The 22,956-nt window shown below is 47.8% G+C and overlaps 1 protein-coding gene across 1 annotated transcript in view; it reads right to left on the minus strand.

The window, feature by feature from the left end:
* Positions 1 to 3,749: 3,749 nt before the first annotated feature.
* The window catches only part of PAPPA (pappalysin 1), a 180,972-nt gene continuing 161,765 nt past the window's right edge, over positions 3,750 to 22,956 (minus strand). Inside the window, exons 21-22 of the mRNA XM_027749372.2 lie at positions 20,732 to 20,830; positions 3,750 to 9,211 (exon numbers count right to left, since the gene is read on the minus strand). Of these exons, the coding sequence (XP_027605173.1) occupies positions 9,104 to 9,211; positions 20,732 to 20,830 (207 nt within the window). The 3' untranslated portion in view covers positions 3,750 to 9,103. The remainder of the gene's footprint in view (positions 9,212 to 20,731; positions 20,831 to 22,956) is intronic.

Raw genomic sequence — 22,956 nt, forward strand, 5'->3', positions numbered from 1 at the left:
AGAAGCTGTGACTTTGAGCTGGGAGAGGACTTTGCCATATGAATTCAGAGCAATTTCCCCAGCTTTTGTACATAATTAATGCAGTCAACTCCTTTTGATTTCATGCAGCCAACAGGAACCACACCTGCTGTCACAAGTGCCTGGCAGTCACCAGCACATGGGCACTTGGAGAGGTGAGTGGCCCAGGACAGGTGATGCTGAGTGTGCTGTGACTCCCAGGGGTGGTGGCACAGTGAGGTGACCAGCAGCACTGCTATGGGGATGAAACATTAAAGCTGCCACCCTTGCCAGGCCCCAGCCAGATCTAACAACTGCTGGTGGCCACAAGCCCTGTTGCCATCTCACAGGACAGACCTGGCTCAATGCACACATTGATTTTTTTTCCTCTCCCTCTCTTTAGCCATTGATCTCCAGACAGACACGTAATCTGGACACAGAAACTGTTGTTCTGACTGTGCATTCCAATTGATCCTGAGGTGGTTGTGCACATGCAGGAGGAGTGGAGCTGAGCAGAGCCCAGCAGGAGCGAGCTGCCCGCTGTTCCCTGCCTTCATGGCTGCTCCCATCTTAAGGTCTTTATTAATGCTTAATAGATAGTTCAACACACAGCCAATTGATTTGTATATTGCTAAAGACACAGCCCATTTAATACATCGTTCCTGGGCCTTTTTATCTACAGTATGTGCTATTGATAGGGCTGTCTGTGACGCACTTATAGCCCATTAATAATGCATTGACCACAGACAAGGACAGTATAGAAAACACGATGCACTCTTGCTCGTGCTGTTCCTCTCTCCCTGCTCAGCATATGGCAGTGAATTTTCACAGGTAAAATGCAGAACAGTTTTACTGACTCATTTATGTCAGTGTAAAAAAAAAATAAAATTAATTTATTCTCATCCCTCAGTCTACTGCCCCCAGCCATCCCGTGGATTGTGTCCTGGATCCCATGGATTCATTTATTGTTCTATGGTATTACTGCCACACTTTTGGAGGGGGCCAAGGTGGTACCAGCCAGTACTGTAACTACATCAGGATGGCAAACAGAGCTGGCTGGCATTAGAGCCCAATGCTGACCCAAGCAGATGCAAAGGGCAATGTGTAACAGGGAAAGCAGAGCTGGTGTTCAACACTGCTGCCCCGTGCATCCCTTCCTTGTCCTCTCTCTGTGCTCCCAGCCTCCACATCTCACCAGGGCTTTCCTGGGGATTTAAATTGTTAATGAGTTTGGGAGTTAACTGGGTTAAAAATGGCTCTTTCTAGGATCAAGGGGTCAATAACTGTCAGGGTTGAACAGCCCCTGTCCTGCCTGTGTGCTCATCCTCAAGGTTTGGAGATGTCGATGATGAATCAATCCACATTTGGAAGCTGAATTGATACAGATTTCTCAGTACAGCAGCATAAAGTCCTTTCCTTTGGCAGGGTCTGTGTGTGTGGGCAGTGAGTTGGGTCTCTACCATGGCCCCCATACACGGTGTGGGGGGTCCTGCTGGAGCAACAATGGTGAGGGAGCAGCACAGCAGGACCAGCGTGGCTGGAACTGAGGGGAGGCAGAGCCCCTGAGGGAGGAAAATCTGCGAAGCTGATGGGCCAGAACAGTGCCAAAGGACTTTACCATTAGTGATCATCAACTGAAATGCCCAGGGAAGCTGTCCCTGGCTGGGGCAGGTGGGCTGCACAAGCTGTGCAGGGCTGAGCCCTGGGCTGCTGCAGGTTTTGCTGGAGCTGCATCTCGTCCAGCCCACCCTCCTCTCCACAAACACCTGCTGTGGCAACAAATGCCACATTTCTGGTGCTGTAGGACCAAAAGCTGCTTAAGCCAATTCAGGTTATTTCACACATTAGCAAGACCTGACACCCCTGTGGTTGGAGTCCAGCCCGTTCCCTCTGGACCTGTTCATGCCTGTGGGCACGATGTGCCCATCACTGTGCCAACCAAAATGATGATGTTGGGTTGCACAGTCTCATTCTCCAGGAGGAGAGACATGCATCTTCACTGCAGGTGAGCCAGCTCCGAGGAGGGGTGGGAACCAGGTCAGGCTGGTACGTGTGTACATGTGGTGTGTTTGTACTGGGCACAGGGCTTTATCATCACCAGACATGCACAAGCTCACTGTGCATACCTTACCAGGCCTTGGTCTGGCAGGGAGTCTGCAAACCCAGCTATCTGTTCACCACTGGAGACTGATTTATCTCTATTTGTCTGATTTCTCATGTCCAAAGGCTCTCTGCATTCAGATGTTAAGCTCTGTAGCTGCACATAGTTTGTTTTCAGCCCTCCTTTCCTCCTAGGTAATACCCTTGAGTCAAGGCACATTCCCACTGGGACTTGTTTTCTAGATGACCATGTTCCACATGTGATGGAGAGGGCGAGCAGAAAACACGGACAACTTGAAAAACAAATCAAATTCTTGTTAAAATTAGAAGCATTCGACCTTCACATTTTCAACCCTCTCGCACCAAAACCTCCACCAAGCACCAGCCTGCCCTGAGAGAAGCAGGACCCGAACCACCTTGTCAGAACCCAACCCACTGGAGGTGAAACGGGCTCTTGGGCTCACGTGGCTCCGGCTGGCGCTGCCTCCCTCCATCCACTGTCGGAACACGGCAGTTTTCCAAACCCCTGCCCAAAAGCAAAGGCCTGCAGGACATGGACAGGGCGCTGTGCAGCCAGATGTGGGACCCCACAGCCACACTCAACACCCCCACGAGTACCCAGTGCTGCTTGGGGCCGGCTTGACCGAAAGCAAAGGAGACGTGGCAAGAGCGAGGGGTCCAGTTCAGAACTCTTTAATACAAGCTTATATTGTTTGTGTTTCTGATTCTCTGTTCTCCCAACATCTGGGGACATTAACCCTCATATGTGTGTGAGCATGTGTATGAAGATATATACAAAATCACACAGTTAAATATTTAAGCATACAAGGTATTATATATTTATATAATATAGAACTTTAGGGTATAGGAATCAACAATGGCAAAATATTTCTGATGAATCTGACATAACTTTTTTTTTTTTTGAGTGAAACATGACCTGTTTTTGAAAGACCAGAGGAAGTTGTTGCTTATTAAAAGAAAGAGAAAAACCTGTATAAAGAAATTCTGTGAAAATGATTTAAAAAACATCATGAACCAAAAAAAGGACAACTGTTAAAAACTGTATTGAAAAAAAATAAATTAGATGAACAATTGTGTAAATATAAATTAAAAAAGATGACAATCTTAATAAATAAGCTTTACTATTTACATCTTTATATATTGCTTGGAGACTTAAATTAGATCCGTTAAAAACAAACGAACGCAAAATAAAACCCAAAATCGGAGCAGCAAACGTACAGGCGTGAGGTACAGAATTAAGGGTTGAACTGTATTTTGCTTGTTTCTTTTTTTTTTTTTCTTTTCTCTTTTATACAGTAGACCAGTAGAATTCTTGTGAAAATAGATCCTCAGCACTTCATTGGAGTATTGGTTGACATGGCTTCCAAAAGGTGCCAAGAAAGATTCCATAATAATAATTATAATAACCATAATAATCATAATAATTATAACAATAATAAAAAGATACAATATGATACATAAATATGGAAGAGCAGTTGGTAATATGAATACATTTTTCTCTAGACGAGATCACAGTTTTATTTGTAAATATTACACTGATATATATATAATATTACACACATAATATTATATATATATCATATATATATTTATATATATATTTATATATATAGTACGGCTCAATCCTGCTCCCAGGGAAGTCAACAACAACAACAAAAACCTGTGTTGACTTGATGGGAGCAAAATTCAGCCCATCATCTGCAGACAGGTACGTAATTACAGAGGCCGTACAATGCAAACTCCGCAATGGTTCCAATTCCCTCTTGAATTGCTGGTGAAATGTTTCGTTAAAGCCCTGGTTCTTTGCACTCAGAAGATGGAAACTGGTGGCTGAATTATGGCCTCACCAAAAGAATGAAAAAAACCCAAAAGACTAAACTAAGCCAGAATGGGAACCAAAGACAACTGGACCTAACACCACCAACAAGGTGCACCAAGACTCCTCATCGAACACCTGAAGCCAACCCAAGCTCTTGTGTGTGGCCTCAGAGGAAGCGATTCTCACTCTTAGTGAATCTTGGATGTGTAGATCCGGTGAAAAGGGGAGAGTTCAGTTTGCCAAACGAAGACAGAAACAAAACACGAAGCCTCACTTTGCTCCTGCCAAAATGAACTGGGATCTGAACCCCCCAGGTGGCAGGAACAGCCCAACACCAAACCCCTATTGCCCACATTGACTGTAGCTCCAAGGAAATACATCTTGGGCCACCTGGACCTGCTCCTGCTGATGTTTTGGTCGTGCTCCCACTGAACTCAGTGGTCAAGGTCCTTCAGTGAAAGGGGACTGTCCCCAGGGCTTCAGTGTGCCCAACATATAAGGTCAGCTGGAGGCAGGAGCACTGCTGCATCCCCAGCAGGGAGATGGCCTTCCCCACAGCATGGGATGACATGGAAAAAAACATAAAGCAAATCCATTCAGCTGCACCACTGAGACCAAAATGGGGCCCACAACCATGGAGGTACCTGGAGTGTATCTATGCCGGGCACATGGTCCTCTCCCAGTGGTATGAACGTGCCCATTAACTCTCACTGGGGCCTCCAGGGATCGGGCAGGGGAGGGCAAGATGCTGCCGAAAGGCTGGGAATTTCCACGACATCCAAATCAGTTCAAAGGCCAAACCGCCAGCTCTGAAACCCCTCTGAGCATCCCAGCCTTGGCTGACTTTCACCCCATCCATGGTTGACTTCACCCCATCCCTTCCTGTCTTCTAGCTTGGCCTCGAATGGAAACAACCGGCCGGAGTGTGGGAAGGGGATGGTTGGCACCCCGCTTCCCACCTTTGGGAATCACCTGTCTGCTCAGGTAGCAGCTTTCTCCTTCCCCACTCACTCCTAGTCTCTCTCAGCTCTCTGGGATTCAGACTGTGCAGTGCTTCTGAGTGCAGTAATTAGAGCACAGTGAAATACTGGTTAAATGCGTATGTACAGTTGGATAACGTAAAAATAAGCACAAATACACACTTAAAAAAATAATCTGGAAAAAAAAAAACAAAACCAAACTCCGCCCCCCTCCCCCTACAAACAACAATATACCAGGGGAAAAACCCCTTAGCCTTAGTTCCTGGATTTATCACAACGCACGAGGAAAACAAAACCAGACAATGTTATAAAACCTCACGGTACTTCTAGGGAAATCTACACTTAGTATCTAGCTCTCTACTCAGCTGGCAGAATCGGTGTTTTCCTTTCAAACACACAAAAATAGGCTTTGCTCTTCTTGGATTTGGATTATGCGGATTTTCTTTTCCTTTTCTCCTTTTTTATGTTTTTTTTTTTCCTCTGTTATCCCTCTCTGTAAAGCCTCACTTGTTATTTTTTTTTCCCATTTGAATCAGTCGCAGCAAGAAACTTTTGTTGGCTATCGGGCTTTCTTTTTCTCTCTCTCTCTCTCTCTCTTTTTTTTTTTTTCCCTTTTTTTTTCTTTTTTTTTTTTCTTAAACACAGGTAAAACCTAGAACAAACCGACAGTTACAACCAAGTGAAACCGAAACCGGAAGGGAGGTAGCTGGAACCCGATTCCAAGAGTCCTCTGGTGCCATCCTCCTTTCTCAGCCTGGGTGGGACAGCAGAAGACGCAAGAAAAGCAGGAGGACACCAGCTCAGCCCATCTGCCAGAGGGTGGGGAGGGAGAGGGGTAGCAGCTGATTGGAGTTTCCCACCCCACCATGCACCGTTCACCGCTTTCCGCTCCAGCTTTCCCTTCCCCCTGGCTGTGGACATCACCCAGAGCCAGGAGCTGGCTGGTGGCCCCAGGTAAGGTGCAGCCCTGGCTCACTATCTGTGACAGAGAAGATCTTGGCACTAATGTGACCTGGACTTTATGAGCAGCTAAATTTCACCAGTATGAGCACCTCTTCTCTTCCCCCAGACTTCTGGTTTGATGTTTCCCTATGCCGCTGACTCAGGGGGTGATGTCCCTCCCACTTCCCACCCGATGGCCACCACAGTCACAGAGGGTCTTTCCTAGGAGTCCACTGGGCATTTGAAGCCCAAACAGTGGTAGATGCTGCAAGGCCATCCAGCTGGCCTTGCCTAAGGTTGGGAGCACAGGGGACAAGAGCTGAGCAGTTTTCTGTGTCCCATGGCTCCCCTATCCATATCCCTCTGGGTGCATGGTACACACAGCACCTGAAACACAGAGGGCAAAGCTTTGCCCTAATGGAAAAAAAAAAAAAGTCATCGGATTTAACATGACTCAGAGCAGAACTTTTCCTGCTCCCAGTCCTGTCAGCCCCGCTGGAGGAGATGGACAGTGCCAACGTGGTAGTTAGAAAAAAAAATCAAATAGCAGCATGGAAAGCCTGCCCGTGGGAAAGGGAGTTGGGGCACCCCAGGACTGCAGGAGTGAAGCTGAGGTGGGAGGCTGTGCTGATGAGAAGCCACCAACTCCCTTGAGCTGAGAAGGTCTCCAGCTCGGCGAGCAGGGGCTGGCCCTGGCTGGCCTGAGGGGCTCAGCTGGCCCCGAGCTCCTGGGAGCCCACAGCAGCAAGTGGCAATAATGCCTGTACAGACCTGTCTCTCCTGGGCACTGTCCGGGGTGGGAGAAGTGGATGGGAAATCTCCTCCATGCTGAGCTCCGTAACTGGGAAAGGCATTTTCAGGATGCATGCAGGACCTGAACTGAGGCTCCCTGCCAGGGTGAAACCCAGGTGGGGTGGAGAGGGGAGATCATGCCCAGATGCCTCAGGCATTGAGGGCATGATGCTTTGGCAGCCTGAAAGGCTTTTGGGGTTGTGAGCTCTTCTCATGGGCTGGATGGCACATGAACAAACTGCCAACAAAAAAAGGGAGGGTGAAGGGACCAGAAGAGAACAGTAACCTTTCCACAGTTATTTACTTCCCATGTTAGATGGCAAGGGGCAAAAGTGGAAGATTATGCCACTGTTCTCTACACTTGAGGATGCTCAGTCTGACTCCATGGAAAGGGCCCTGATCCCACTGCACCTTCCTTTCCAATACACCCCTGTATGGTGGGGGCAGAGCCATCCTCACAGCTCCCATGGCCAGGCCTTCTCCAGGAATAACTGGAGCTTCCCAACAGACAGCTCCTCACCTTCTAACAACAATCACCTCTCCAGGTCTCTGCATTTTAGTTCTTGAGATTCATCTCTGGTTTATTCCAACAGAAACAACCCCAACAGTGGGTACCAAGAGTCCTTGCACCTACCACTCTTATCAGTTTTCCATTTCTAGCTCTCCTACCCATTTTTACATCCATCTTCATGAGCCAAATGACCCCTCCCCTTACCATTCTGACTTGCCCCAGTGCCTAAATGTTCAATCAAGCAGAAGTAGGGAAAAATCTTTCAACCTGTCCTTACCTAGTAGACTGTAAAAGTCAGGAGAGTCCCAAGGAACAGGCAGACCCAACACTTTGGAAGGATGCTCTTTTGGATGTGTGTTCTTCCTAGCAGGAGCTGGAAACAGCAGATACATGCCCAAGCCACACTGGAAAGATCTCTGGGATTTCCATGGGATGGGTTGTAGCAGCAGTGGCAGCACTAGATGCCCTGGGCATCTCAGTGGCTCTGTGTGATGAACCCTGTGATGAAAAGAATCACCAAGGATCTGGCACAACATGTTCCCCTCTGGACTGAAAAAGGAGGATGGCAGGGAAATGTGAGGTCTGCTGCAGCTAATGCCCTTCGTTCTGGAAGATTACAAGCAGCTAAGCTCCTGGTTTGTTAAAAGGGTCTGACCCACTGCCCTGGCAGCTTAATACTGACAAATATGGCCAAAATTCTAATACTATCTCCTGTGATCCTTCCCCCATGGCATGTGTCTCCTCCTCTTCCCCTCTCCTGAAAAAAACAGGAGCATGAAGCAGTTGTCAGATAGAGACCACTGTAAGAGTGGGGTGGGGGAGGTCTCGAGAACCACTTGGCTGGGTGGAGACCAGAAAGCAGATTTCTTTGGCTGGCTGGTGTCCTTTTTTCTTGCCCCAATGCTGAGGAAGAGACCAGAGGGTTTGAAAGGCAGGTTGTAGGTAAGCTTTAAGGCAGACTGTTTGGTTGCATGGGGTTGTTTTTCACCCTGTCCTGACACAGTAAGGATACTAGTTGAATGGGACATAGCAGCAGGAGTAGCAGCAGCAGACATGCTCAAATGACAAGTGCGGGCGCGAGTTACCCTCTCCGCTCCTCAGAAACAATCAGCCATCCACATTCCTCAATGCCAGTCCTTAGACTCCCCACTCCCTGACTCCACCATGGGACCACCTGCCCATCTCCACACAGAAACGTCCCAGAAGCCCTTCAGGTTACAAAGGGGCTTTTTGTTGGCTTTTTGAGGGCAGCAGGGGGAGAAGGAGGAGCTGTACAGAAAGGCCACTGCAGTCTGCTGAGCTCCCTGGCTGGAAGTAGCATTCCTGTGAGGAGCAGATGCATCCCACATCTCGAGCTGGCTGGGCGTCTGGCAGGTCACTTGCCAAGAGGCCCAGCCCTGTGGAGATCCTACCCCAACCTCAGTGCCCCGAGCATGTGATACCTTGGCATTCAGCATCAGAAAAGGCTCAGCTTGGAGTCCTCCAAGAGCACAGCCTCTCCCATGAATGGTCTGAGTTGTGAGTGCTGGGGAGGGGAAAGTGTTTTTGCGTTGATCATAATCTCTCACTCTTTCTCTCTTTCTCTACTTATTTCTATAAATATGTGTACATAAATAGTTTGTTTCTCGCCTTGAATCTAGATATGAACTGTTCAAATTAGGTGGGCATAACATGCTGTTTTGATACATGAAAGTCTTCTCGACTTGACTCTTGGTTGGTTGTTTCTCGTCATCACTATTTAAGATATAGTTAATACATAAACCCCTACTTTAGTTCTCCTTGGACAAAAATTAAAGGCAGACTGGTTGAATTCTAAGGGTCCCTGGTGCAGAAACGCCATCCAGTTGAGCAGCTAAATGTTAAAAACGATACCAAAAGGGATGTGGTGTCTCTCCTAGCCTGCCTTGAGCAGTGTGGTCCTCCATTCCACGTCGCTTGGCATTACCCAAGACTGAAGCCACGGAGGTCTTTCTGGTTGTGCTCTTGGGCGTTGGGGTCCCGGCAAGCACACTCTCCTTGTAGGTCACAGGACATAGGAAATGGTGTAACCTGGGGAAGGAAGCCAAAGACACAAAGAAATGAAGGAGGGAACACACCTACAGCAGCCTGGAGAACAAACAAGACCTCTGGAGTGAAATCTTCAGAGATCAGCTGCAACCTTCAGCTGTGTTACATTTTACAGTGATTTATGTTAGTGCTGAGCTGGTGGTGCACTGAGGCCTCGGGTGAGCTACCTGTCTATATGAAAGGCTGTGAAAAGAAGAACCTGGTCAACTCATATGATTACCTGTCAGCATATACTCCCTTCACAGTTCCCATCAAGCACAAGAACACAACTGGCTGAGGAGACAGGTACTTCTCAGGCAACTCTGGGGCTTTTTAGGGTACTTACCATAGTGCTTGGATCACATTACAGCACCAGCTTCTGAAAGCTAGACTTACCCAAATGGCTGCAAACACTAAAGCACAGCAAAGTTACAGACCCTCATCTCACATGACCAAATCAGAGGCTCACCAAACACTGCTGGGTCTGGCAGGTCCCAACTCCAGCCCCCCTGTAGCACTCCTACTCACCTCCAGCATGGGGGCTTTGGGGAACCCTACTCCTGGGACATAATCTCCCCTCCGTAGGGCATCATTCTACAGAAGGGCTTGGGTGCTGCTGCCATGCCTAATTCCATTTGTGCATTTAACTGTGGATGCTCTTGGTCTCAGTTCCTCAGGAATGGAACCAAACACTATCTTGCAGATCAGTGGAGTCCAGCAGAGACTTTCTCTGAACACCTCCCGTGTTTGAGGTCAGGACATGCAGCTAAGGGGCACTGAGGAACTGCAAAGGAATGCAATGAGATGCTGCTACGTGCACTGGCTGTCATCTATCCATGATCCCTCTGGATAAGCATGAGAAGGAGCTGAAACATTACCCTGCAATGCTTAGCTAGTGAAAGTTGATTTGGGCCTATTGCATCGTAGTATTTACCTGAAAAATAGGAGGTGGTAGTGGAGAAGTGTCTCACTTGCCCTGAAGTGAATTCCCAAGAATTTCTCCCATCTGCACAGAGCAAATGAGCTCATTCCCCTCCTTTACACTCCTTCCAAGGCAGTGCCACAACCTGCTCCAACGTTCCCGGCGAGGGCTGCACTCGCGCGCTCCGTCTGCCTCCCTTGGCTCTGCTGCCACACGTTCACTCTCTCTTTCATAAACACTTTCTCCAGGCTATGAAGCCTGAGTCTGCCTGTTGCCTGTGTATCACCCACAGCACATCTAGGAATGTGGACCCAGCACTGTGCTGTCATCTCCACCTAGACCTTCCACACGTGTCCCTGCGTGTCCAGCGTGTCTTTCTCCTGACGCGCACAAGAACGGGAAGGAGGGGTGTGGAGCTTTGTTTCACAACTGGGGAGCCTAAGGCAGGGACATGCTGACAGAGACATTAAATAGCCAAGGCTCATCACCAAATCAGGGCTGGGAGAGCCTCCTCCCTCTGCTTTTGACTTCATTCACACAAGACGTGGCCCTCCAGGTAGAACAGGGTGATGGCTCTTCATCATGGCCTTGGAGACTTGTGAATTAAATAACCAACTGCTGAATAATCTGAATCTACAAACTGCACAAATGTGGAGGTTGCAAAGAGAAGAGATAGTCCGAAAAGTTAAAAGCAAATGAATTCGAATAATTGGCAACTAAGTAAGTTTATAAACTGCAGAAACCAATAGGAGCTTAAGAGTCACTTGATCCAACAGAAGCCAGCCCGAGCAGGACTGTCTCGTATCACAGTGTTATGAATATTCTTAGATAGGAAAACAGAGAAGTCTGCAAACAATGGGGTTTGGGGAGGAGGCTGAGGAGGGTTTGTTTAATGACTAAATTAAAATACTGGAAACAAAAAAGAAAAGATACATGAAAAAAAAATTGAGTTTTTCTGTTCACTGTAGAAGGAAACATTTTGGTTTAGATTATCTACTGCATTTCAGGTTTGACCTTTCCCTTCAAGACAAACAAATAAAAAAGACTATTTCACAGCAAACATTATGTCTTCAAATAAAAACCTGTTTCACTTAGAAAATGCTCAAAAAAAATGTTTAAATATGTCTGGAGTTTCCTGCTCTTTTTATTTTTTTACTGAATCATTCAGTTCAGTCTGCATTTGGCAATGATTTTGACTTAGAAAATCCTCCCTGTTGTACAGCGAAGCTACTGGTTGGAGGCAAGACCTGGGACCCTGATTCCTTCATTTGTCTTGATCAAGCTTTTTGCTCTCCCTGGTCTGGATTCACTGTGTTTTTCTGTCACAGCCTGACAAAGGTGATTAAGTGGCCCTTTCATTCAAAGGGGAGACAGGGAAGGTGGATTCACCCTTTGCACTGAGCACAGGACAACCACACACCCAATTCAGGCAGTTCAGTAAAGTGGCTGACATTAGTCCTGACAGCCTACTGCACTTCATCTCTGCTGCTGTCCCTGCTTAAGTGGGACAGGTTGCAGGAACAAAGATCCCAGACATGCTCCCGCTTCACCTGCAGGAACATCAGAGCCAAGAGGGAAAGAAAGCCCTGCACGGCTGTGCCTCCAAACCACGGCTGTGTCTTCAAACCCCCTCACCTACTCTGTGGGCTGTGCTCAAACAGTGGCCACAGACACCCAAACTGGCATGAGTTTGCTGTTGCCTGAAGTGCTCTACCTCCTTCATTCCTTCTCCTCCCATTTCTCCTTGTGAGTCCCTTGTTTTCCCCTGGGCTTTCTTACAGCTCACCCTAAGCCTGTGCTCAGCACTGGGGTGACTTGAAAAGGTGCATGTACAAGACTGGATCCCTACTGCATTACAACCAGCTCCTGGTGAGATGGAGCCACTAGAGAAGAAATGTCTTGCTGTGTGTTGTCCTCCAGAAACCCTCTCGTCTCCTAATAGTGGTCATGGACAGAGGAGCAGAAGCTTTCTCTCTGAAGCAGAGCTGTGGCCCCAGGAGCAGACAGCTCCGTGGCTCAGCAGCAGTTCCCAGCAGTGGGTAGCCTGAGTGTAGGAGGGTTTCTTCTTGATCAGATCAGTCTTATTCACTTTACGTCCCTTATGGAGGCTTTTTATGCAATTCGATTTTTACAGTGCTATTGTCCAGATAGATGAATTGTTTTGTCTTATGGCAGTGAGCTCCAGAGATCAGTTTTCTATTATGTGAAAAGACAGAGATTTCTATGAGCACAGTCACAGTTGTATTAGACATGACAAAATTCTCCAAACACTTAACAGTAATGCGGGGTTTCCACTTTAAACAACATTTACAACAAATACACATTTGAGTTCCCTGAGGACCTGATTTCCATAGGTATTTAGGGAATCTAACCCACACACAGAATCCAGTGGGACTGTCAGAAGTACCCAGCTCAGAGAAAATGTAAAACCTCTTAGAAGAAGGACTGTCTATTGCCTTGGGCTCACACAGTGGCAGCCCTCTGGAGTGCACAACCATGAATAAAGCTGCTGGATGTGCTAGAAATAATAAATGCTGAAGCTTTTGCTGAATGATAGCCCATTTAGGTGTGGAGCCCAGATATACATACTCCAAGATTAACTGCCTATTTTCTTTTTAAATAGGTCTGTGAAAGCCCGACTCATTAACAGAATATATGACCTGCATTGAAATTCCCAGATATACCCATTGTAAAGCCAGTAGTAAGGAATCAGCTCCTCTTCCTTCCACCTGCCAAGCCCTGCATTTCACCCGCATCTATCTCCCTGAAAACCTGGCAAATATCTTGGAGGGCAGGAAGAAAAAGATAAAAATTAAGCTTCCAGCCTGGATTAGATGCAGTAGTACAAGATACTGCACCCTCAGACTAACTAAAATAGGTTTAAAAAGGCATAACTGAAGAACACAGCTCCACACATCTACATGTACCCCCTACACACACACATCTCCTGGAGATGATCTGGAACAGCCATGGAGTGGATGGACAGCACTCAAGGGAATGTGAGTCACCCCAGAACCACAATGGACCACAGACCTATCCATCATCAAGAGAAAACAGACCTGACTTACATCATACCCATCACCTAGGGCGTGCAGGGCACCCTGCTCTGAACCCAGACGAGCAAGGACAGCAGGTGGATGAGGGGCTGGGCAGGAGGATGGCATGGATGTCCTGGGTGTAATGCATAGGAGATCCAAGACACCATCACCTCAACCAACTCACCACCCGTGCTGCACAGGGCATGAACCCAGACTTCATTCTCCACCAAGGCATGGGAGCCCTAAGCGTCCTCTCCCACCCCAAACAATAAGACCTTGGATAAAACCTGAGCTGCCTCTTGGAAACAGGGCTGGATTTGTCCTGGATGCCATGCTGCCAACTATGGGAACAAAGACAAAGATACAACAGAGCAGCACAGAACTAGGATCCAGGTCATGGAACGAGTGAGAGGTCACAACTCCTCGCTACACGCATCTATCTGAAGAGGCTGGTGACATCCCAAGGCAGATCCCTGCTGAGAAAGTCCAGTCCATAGGGAACTGGTGGGAATGTTGACAGGAGAAATCCCAGACAGGTACAGGGAGGGATGGGAAACAGCTCTGCAAAGGCTGGGAGCTCGTCCCTGACAGAGGCTGGTATCAGGCTGACCTGGCTGTGCCTCCTGCTCAGCACCTGGGGTTGGCTCACAGCAGCACCAGGGCAGGCAGGATCGGTCCCGGGGAAGGGAGGAGAGCTGCAAAGTGTTGGGAAACAGCCTGTTGTTAGATTTCAGCCCTGAAGTGTTTGCGAAATCTCCCAGACAGGCCTAACTGGTGCTACAGAGGCTGCAGCGCAGGCACAGCCTCCACGGGCAGCATGGCCTGTGAGATAAGTGTGGCACCCCGTGATGAGTGTCACGGCCCTGCACCTCCCAGAGCCTCACAGCTCAAACAACAGGCAGTATTCTGTTCTCTGACAAGGCCCTTGTGGGACAAAAAGTGCATCTTGTAAGGGTCTTCTCAGTGTTTTTTGGCATTGAGGTCACCAGCTTGAGATAACGGACAAGGAGCGAGCGCCCTTTTAACTCTGGGTGCTGGTATGCAGGTTCACACCTAGGGCACTGCTCCAGAGGGCCTGGGAAAGGCAAAGACAGAACTGGCAGGAAACCTCCTCTCCATGCAGCACATGCAGCTCTAAAAGCTTGAATTTTTGTTAACTGCCCCACCATAAACCGAGCCTTCCCCCACTGAAACCAGCAAACGTGGTGTATCAAGAGGCAGCTCAGCTGAACCCAACAGATGCTCCGCTCTCTCCGTCGTGTGTAAATTGGGAGCAGCCTCACCAGAACCAGTGGAAGCAGGATGGCCCAAAGCCAGCAGGGATTCCCGGGAAAGCCCTGCCCGCATGGATCCCGCATCCCCGCCTGCCCGCTGAGCAGAGCGAGGGAGCCCGTGTGCCAAACCACATGGAGCTCAGTTGCTCAGCAATCAGCTGTGCTTCCTACCCTCGTGCTACTGATTGTGCAAACATGAATGTAATTAGTCTAAATAATCACCAAAGATTTAATAGGAGCCAGACCACCCAGAGGCCAAATAGCTGGCGGTGGAGCAGGGAAGGTTTGTTCGCTGGTTTTTGTAACACTTGCTAATGAAGTGAGGTCGGATAGCAAAGCAAACACCCTCCACTAGCACGTCCCCTGGGAATGCCGTATGTTGTGGGAAGCCCCATGTCCCTTGAAGCCAAGAACGTTCTCTCTCAGGATAGGCAACATGTGCTACTACCATCACTGCTTTTAATTTATTGCCGCCTGGAAAGACTCCCTGAACGATTATGAAACCAAGCTCTGAGCCCCAAAATAAGCTCCCATCCCAACCCACCCTGACTGAAAACACTCCTCACATGGCAAACAGCTACAGCCTGAGACCAACACCTCGTGGGGAAGCGAGTTCACCCACACATCGGGGTGAACCAGCGTGCTTGGAGCGCTCAGCCGCTTCCAGAGGCATGAAGCAACACTCCACATTGTATCCTTCCTTCCTCCCTGCTCACCCACCATTCATTGTATCTCCCCTGCTAATTATAGAGCTGACAAACACATCCAGCTGGGGACATTCAAGTTGTTGGGAGCAGCACTGGAGCATCACTTCTTCTGGATAAGCAGACTTTCCTGAGCCGGGGTGGTCACTCAGGCTGCTAATGGCACCAACTGCCTCAAAACCACGTTCTGTGAACAGAGCAAGACCTGAGATTCTCCAGCACAGGTCTGTGTTGCACTTAGAGAGCTGGGAGAAGGCACTTATTTCTCCAAGAAGAGGTTATTTCTGTTGGCTTAGGGGTAGGAGTGCAGCAAACCCCCCTCTTTTCTGGGGAGACAGGGACAGCCTTTGGAAATCCCTGCTGGAGCCAGCAGCAGCCCCTCAGTTCAAAGCTCCTTTCTTTAGGCCTTGAATTCTCGGCCATAAAGTCTCTGAAGAGGTTTTGATAACTCGCCTATCTTTTAGATAAGCAAAGCTTTGGATGAATCCCACACGGCCCTCTATCTACCACAAGTCCTCATTTGTTTTCCGCCGAGGCACTCGCTGGTTTTCCTCTCCAAGGTGTTGGGCAGAAATGTCAAGAGGCTGAAGGGATGGGACAGTTTTTCTCTTTTTTTTTCTAAGTGCTGTGGGGCAAAGCAGTTGAGGGAAAAACTGAGTGATAAGTGAATGAGGCAGGTTTTTCTCATGGGAGCTGTAGGTTTACCACTTATGTGACAAAAAGGAAAGGCAGAGAGGAAAGATAGATGAAAGTTCACCCTTGCAAATAGTTGAAGTTGAGGGAATTTTAAAGCAGCAAATTCATTGTATTTTAATCTGCAGAGACCAGACTGCAGGACCGTCAACTAAGCAAACCTGTGATACGAGTCTGGAACAAAGTACATAAGCAGAGCGTAAAGAAAGACATTTCTGATTTCTGTGAAGCCTTTCTAGACAGCCTTGTCCAGGGAAAACTTATAAAAGGAAAGGGGAAGAGAAAAGAAGTGGAGGAGACAGTGACTGGGGAGAAGATTTCCTGAAATGAATCAGAAGGAAACAGCCAGAGACTGTCCCTGTAATGCTGCACACCCCACGAGCTCCTCACAGGCAGCCAACAGACCAGAGAGAAACAGTTATGCCCAGGTTATTTATTTTTCTCACTTTGGCAGTGTCACAGATGTAATGTTTTATAAAAAAAAAAAAAATTGTATCTTCTTTTATCTGCGGCAGAATACAAAGCAAGAAGCAGCTTCCTAGAGCAGCCAGGCAGAAGGGAGCTGGCAACCTGTGCTGGGTCAGGAGGGGAGGAAGATTAAAAGGAGATGGGATTTTTGCTTTGTCCTTCACGGAAGACTTTATCCCCTCCAGATACACAACAGAAGCTTTCTCTCCCTTGGAGGTTGGCCGGCAATGGCCTTCCTGTCTCTCAAAGCTGCTCCTGGGTCATGCACGGGGCAAGCTCTGAGCGGCACAGCCCCGTCCTCTGCCCCAACACCCTCAGCCCCCTGCTCCCCACACAGCCTTGCCCCTATCCCTGCTTCCTTGGGTGGCACTCATCCCTGTGCCAGCCCTGGCTTCCCGCCCGCTGCAGGGCGACGCCGATCAATTAGCGCACAACAAATAATTAAGCTGATGAATGTCTCTTTTTCCTGCTTGCTGACTGCACTTGCCACGAATTTATGCCCAGAATATGACTGAATTTATTCGATGCTGCTTTGTAGCATTCAAAAGAGGTCTTTAATGATTTCTTTTAAGCTCTCCAGCCTGATTGTGAACAGTGCAGGGCAAATACTCATTATTTCCTATCTAAGCAGCAGCGCTGATTAGCCGGTGGTTGGTCAGATAAGTCACACTGCTCCGTTCCCTGCTCGCTGCTGAAAATGCACAAGGTCATTCCCTGCTAATGCAGAGGGAAAACATGGGATAAGCGACTGCTGCCTGCAAGTCCCTTGTGCATTTTCAGGGCAACAAAACAGGAGCGTGGAAAATCTCACATTAAGAGGGTTCAGAATTAAAGGGAATATGGGTTGAAGCGTTTTGCTTTCAGGCAGCTTGTTCACAGCACTGTGCGCAGCTGAAAGTGTGTTTGGGAGGGTAGTGGGACTGCAGTGAAACTTAAGTCTTGACAGTTTGCGGACACTAAAGATCTGAAGCCAGCTCTTACTCGACTGTTAACTCCTGAATCTTCACATGGTGCGATGTTAATCTTCAGCCCTTTCCTAAAATAATGTGCCGAGTTGCTATGTTCTGTTAAATGTGAACCATGTGTCACCTCAGCGATGGCTGCAGCGGGGAAAACATGATAAATCTAAAGCTTTTAAAATGTCCTGTGACATTCTGGGAGAAAAACAGGTGTTGCATAAATGTCGGACATTTATGGGTAAACTTGCAGGGGCTTTAAAAGACTGACACATCTGCCACATCGTGTGTAACCCTGAAAGAAAAGGAGCAAAGCAAGTCTCTTTCATGTGTCTCGCTCTTTCTACAACCGTATGAAAATACATCCTCATCTGGTATTGGAATTAACAGAGCTGGACTTGCCCCTCCCTATGTCTCCTCCAGGTTTTTGGCTTTTACACCCGATGTGTATTTTAAAACTGTGCCTTTTTAAGTAGGTGGCAAACTGTGCTGGAAGGATTTGGTATGCGGAGTATTTTTATTCAGCTCCCTTTTCTCTCACCTTTCATTGTTTTTCCCTTTGGAATATCTCCTGTAACGCTCCACTCATAAACCTCTTCAAAGGGAGGGCTGTATTTGAACAGCCTTGCCTGAAATCTGGTCTCAGTCAAAGGCCTCAGACGGGAAAATAACTCGCAGAGCCAAACCCCACGGCCCCACGGCTGCTGCCGCAGGTGTCGGCGGCTGCTTTGCAGGAGCGAGGTGCTGCCTGCTGCCTCTTCAGCCCTGACCCCACAGCCCCTCTGACTGGGTTATTATTCCCTCCTTTACCCTATAAATGTAATAAACTGGGACTTAGCATCTTGCTTTTAGTGTGGAAGGTCCAAGGAGAAGGTGTTGGCTTTTTTTTTTTTTCTCGCTCCCCCCCGAGTGTCTCATTCAGCACCTGCAGTGTCGTCGGTGTTTTGGGAGAGAGGAGATTTTGGAAGCCGAAAGTGCGCTGGGGAAGCTCAGCCCTGTGATCTCTAGGATGGGTGTTCCTAAATTACCAGCTAGGGCAAGTCTAATTCCCCGAGTTGCAGTGATCCAGCTCCCAGTGAAGTCTGTGAAAACAGAACTTACCTCCAAAAACCTACAGAACCTCCCCCTCCATGAGGGAAATCCATCAGACGTGTGACCAGCTGCCTGTCTCTGACCATTTGCCCTTTGCATCAGGCAGTTTTAGCACAGAAACCAGTAACCCACTGGGCTACAAAGCGCTTCCCCTCCTTGGGAGGTCACTCCATTTCTGGGTGGCAGTGAAGCCAGCAGATATTTTGAGCGAGTCGCCTGGCTGGTAAGTGTTCACTACTCTGTGCAGATCCTACTCTGCCTCAACTCCCTGCTCAGCAATAAATTCTGCTCCCAAACCTTAATCCTATCCCTCTCCCCCACAGTTCAGCTCTCACATCCCTTGTGTTTCAGTCCCATCCCCACCCCAGCAGTAGGTTGTGCCCTTAGCTCCTGCCTTGATGGGGCTGGTTTGGGTCGGTCTCCTCCCAGGCACCTCACTTCCCCTCCTCTGGCGCTGCTTGGGATTTTTCATCGCCTGCTCTCAAGCCCTGAGGCAGTGAGATAAAGTTTCCCAGGCAGGCTGTTTTGGGAGGAGAAGACCTACACCATGCTGAGCTACCGGGCACTTCCAGCTCTGCCCTCCTGGCTGGTGGGAGGTCAATGAGCAAGCTGTTCTTGCTGTTGGGCTGCTCCTCCCCAGGAGGTGGAAAATCAGCCAGAGATAGGAATCTCTTCTTGGAGACAACTGAAGATGAGCCACTGCCTGTCACCCCCCTCATCTCTGCAGAGGTTGTTTCAGCAGAGAGCCCTCTGTGGGCCCTCCATGCCCTACTTCACCATGGGGAACAGAGGAGCTCACCTGCCTGTGCTTCCCTGAACATGATTCCCAGGTCCTCTCTCAAAAGCAATACAGGGGAATATTTGTCAAAAAAAATAAAAAGGCACATTTAGACAAACTACCTCTTCCTCTGTGTCTTCCCCAGTGGAGAAATTCACTCCTTCCACTTGCCAAGACACGTCCATCCCCCTTCCCCAGTGTTCCCAGATGGGCCAGAGACAGCCCCCAAAGCTGAACCAAGGAAAAGAATCCTCGAGCCAAAGTTGGCTTATAAAGGAACTGCTCCCTGTAGAGGACCTTCTTCCTCACTTGGGTGACACAGATGGTGTCATAGGCTGAGCCCAAGCTCCCTCAAGTTTGGTTGTTTATTAATATATATCAGTTACTTATTGGATTTTTGTTCCGTTCTACACTAAAATCTGGAAGATAAGGTAAAATATTCATATGGCAGAGGATAAAATTTGCTTTCTTTTCTTTGGAAACAAATTCAGTGGTTAGAAACATATGAAATGCTGTACTGCTCCAAGCCACAAGCTCTATCGCTCCAGTCACCATCTCTAAGGTGGTCAGAAAAGCTAAAGAAGCACCCATTAAAAAAGGGGATGTGTGGAGGGACCCTTCCCCAGGCTCAGGCAGTCAGTGGTTTAAATATTCCTGGGCCAGAAACTGCATCCAAATCACAGTGTTTAATAGCCACTGACACAGCAAACCTCCACAAATAGGCCTGTTCTTTTTTTGACTTCAAATATATTTTTGTTCTTAATAATACTCTGTGGCAATGCAACCTATCACTCAAACACACATTGTGCCAGTAAGGAGGTTCTTTCATTTGTTTGGATCCTGCTTCCAGGAAATTACCACTTCACCCCCTTGCTGCTGTGTGATAAAAAACAGTGGATTTTACTTTCCTAAGCATCCTCTCTACATTAAATAATGATTTTAAAGGTCTCTGTTACTAACTTGTCTCCTTTTGCAAGGTTCTTGTCTACATGGTCTCTGTGCAGAAGGTTATTTCCATCTCCACTCAGCCCTGCTGCCCTGCTCCACAAACTCCTCTGTCCCACTTGGGGATGGGATGCTCAGCAACAAGCCAGGCACACACAGGGATCAAAGTACAGAGCCACTTCCCTTTTGCTCTCTGCTCTTTTCCTAACGACTCTTAACCTTTAATTTCCCTTTGGAGCAATGAGGGTGGATATCAGGATGGACAAATACCCCCTTCTCAGTGTTTCTGTGTAAAGGTCTCCTGAGCAATAGGTGCAGCTTTGCTACTGAACATGCCCCAAGTTTTGGAGAGAGCCAGCCCTTGCCCATAGAGAAGCTTGGGTTTATTGTAAATAAGAATGAATCAACACCTCTGCAAATGTTATTTAAGAACCTGCCCTGCACAGGTGTAAGGTGAGTTATGGTGGGAAATGAACATCAAGAGAGGACTTCCAAATGAAGCAGCAAGAACTCAGTGCCTGTGGTGAGCTGATGCTGAAGGTCCTTCTGAGACCTTGGACCTCCCCTGTTCTAGAAAAAAATAATTGTTTTTCCAGGCACAAAGCAACAGTCACCAAGGAATTCCCAATGAAAAGAGGAAGGGGCATCCCTACCTTTTTGGTCTTGACTGTTGAGGCGCAGCAGTCCCCACCATCATAGTTGCAGAAGGCTCGGTTGTTGATGGAGTCACAGTAGTTGTCCCCCATGAAAGGCTGAAAAAGGAAAAAGCAGGAAAAGACTGAGACCATGGACATGGATAAAATGAGCACCTCCCCTATGGAGACAGGCTGGGAAGGTTGGGGCTGTTCAGTCTGGAGGAGAGAAGGTTGTGTGGAGACCTCAGAGCACCTTCCCAGTGCCTAAAGGGGCCTACAAGGAAGTCAGGGAGGGACTGTTCATCAGGAACTGTGGTGAGAGGACAAGGAGTGGCTTCAAACTGAGAGAGGGGAAGTTTAGGTTAGATATGTGGAAGAAATCCTTGGCTTTGAGGGTGGTAAGACACTGGCACAGGTTGCCCAGAGAAGCTGTGGCTGCCCCTGGAAGTCCCTGGAAGTGTTCAAGCCCAGGTTGGACAGGGCTTGGGAGTAACTGGTCTAGTGGAAGGTGTCCCTGTCCATGGCAGGAGTGTTGGAACAAGATCATCTTTAAGGACCTTTCCAATCCAACCCATTTTATGATTTCATAATTCTAAAACCTGTAACACTATTTCAGAAGGAAAACATGAAGACTCGAAGGAGCCATATAGTTTGTAACATTACCAACTGCCCTGAAAAGCCAAAGATAATTATTCCCCTTTCCCTTCAAAGCAGACAGAAAAAAAAGGACAGTAGATGAAAGGGAAATGAGCCCTTCTTGGCTTTTCACATCCCACATAAGAGGATGCTTCAGGAATATTAATTTGGCTAGGCCCAGAGACAGCATCCAGGCATCTAAAACTGTGGCACCTTTGATAATTTTAAGCTAACCTTCCAGAACTGTGTGGGATAAGAAGAAGGTTATGCATCACAGCAAAACAGGCTTGCTTTTAATAGCTGTGCTTTTCACCACAGTTCTCCAAACTATGCAACACGTGTCAGCAACGAGGGCACAAAACAAATCACAAAGAGAAATGGAAGTGGTCTGAGCTCAGCACAGGGACCATGTGCTGCTCTTCTCCAACCAGCAGTGACTGTGTGTGACCTTGGCCATGACACATAATCTTCCTCCACTCCACAGCTCAGAGCTGGGATAGTGGCAATTATTCAGAGGGGCGTTGTGGAGAGCTATTAAGCAAAATTCGTAAATCACCTTGAAAAAGAAAATGTGGTCACTAGTCTGTGCAATGGGATCACTAGTCCATGTGCTGCACAGGACCTGAACAACCACCACAGTTCTGAAGGAAAGCCTTGAGGTCTGGTCTTTCTTTACACATTTACACCTCTTGGTCAGCAAGTACAGAAATCTTTCTTGGAAGTCAAAACTGTGCCTGATGGTAAAAAAGGCCCCCTGTGAGAATCCCAGCCAGCAATGAGTGCTCAGAAAAATGGGTGCTCAGCAGAGAGCCCAGTCATATCTCTGTAACCCTTCTTACACACACAGGCTCATGGGGCCATTCCCACTTTATCTGCTCTTTGGAAAATGTGTTTATTCTTCACTGAGAAAAACACCAGGGGCTTTCCTACAGGAAGGCATCATTGCAGAGCAGGTGGGGTGGCTTGTGGGGGTTTCCTGGGAGGATTTTGTAGCAACTGCAGTACCAGAGTCTCCCTGATGATGGGATACGTGAAGAATCAGCCATGAGAGCTCGCTGTGCTCTCCCCAGAGTGAGCCATGGCCCTGCTCATCAGTGCTGAAATGGACTCTCTGGAGTGGTGCAAATGCACACTTTTACTGCTGGTGTGTTGCAAATTTAAATATTTCTATCAGGTACAGGAAATCCATCCAACAATGCAACCACAGCAGGACTACTGGGAGGTGACTGATTCATTGTGTGATACTTTTTTAGTTCCATGCAAATATGGCACATGTTGACAAGGAAATCAAAATTACAGCATAAGGCTCCTGTCCCTTTAAACTGCCTTAACTCCACTTAGTTCCACAGATATTGACTTATTTATACAGGCAAAGCCTTTGACTTGCAAACGCCCTTCCAATTTAATTAATATGCTAAGAGTTAAAAGGGAATGATTTATAAATAGATGAAGAGATATTTTGATGCCAACACGGTCATATTTAAAACCATGAACTTTGCCCAACCTCCCAGGAAATTTTGTAGGCTTCTCCATGTTTCCCTTGTGTTGCCTGGCTGTGCCTGCTTGTCAAGAAAAGCTTGACTTCAATTTTCCATGCCTATGCCTGT

Source organism: Pipra filicauda, unplaced genomic scaffold (genome assembly GCF_003945595.2).
Source record: "Pipra filicauda isolate LSUMZ 115617 unplaced genomic scaffold, ASM394559v2 scaffold510_size705862_pilon, whole genome shotgun sequence".
In the NCBI taxonomy this organism is placed as follows: domain Eukaryota; kingdom Metazoa; phylum Chordata; class Aves; order Passeriformes; family Pipridae; genus Pipra; species Pipra filicauda.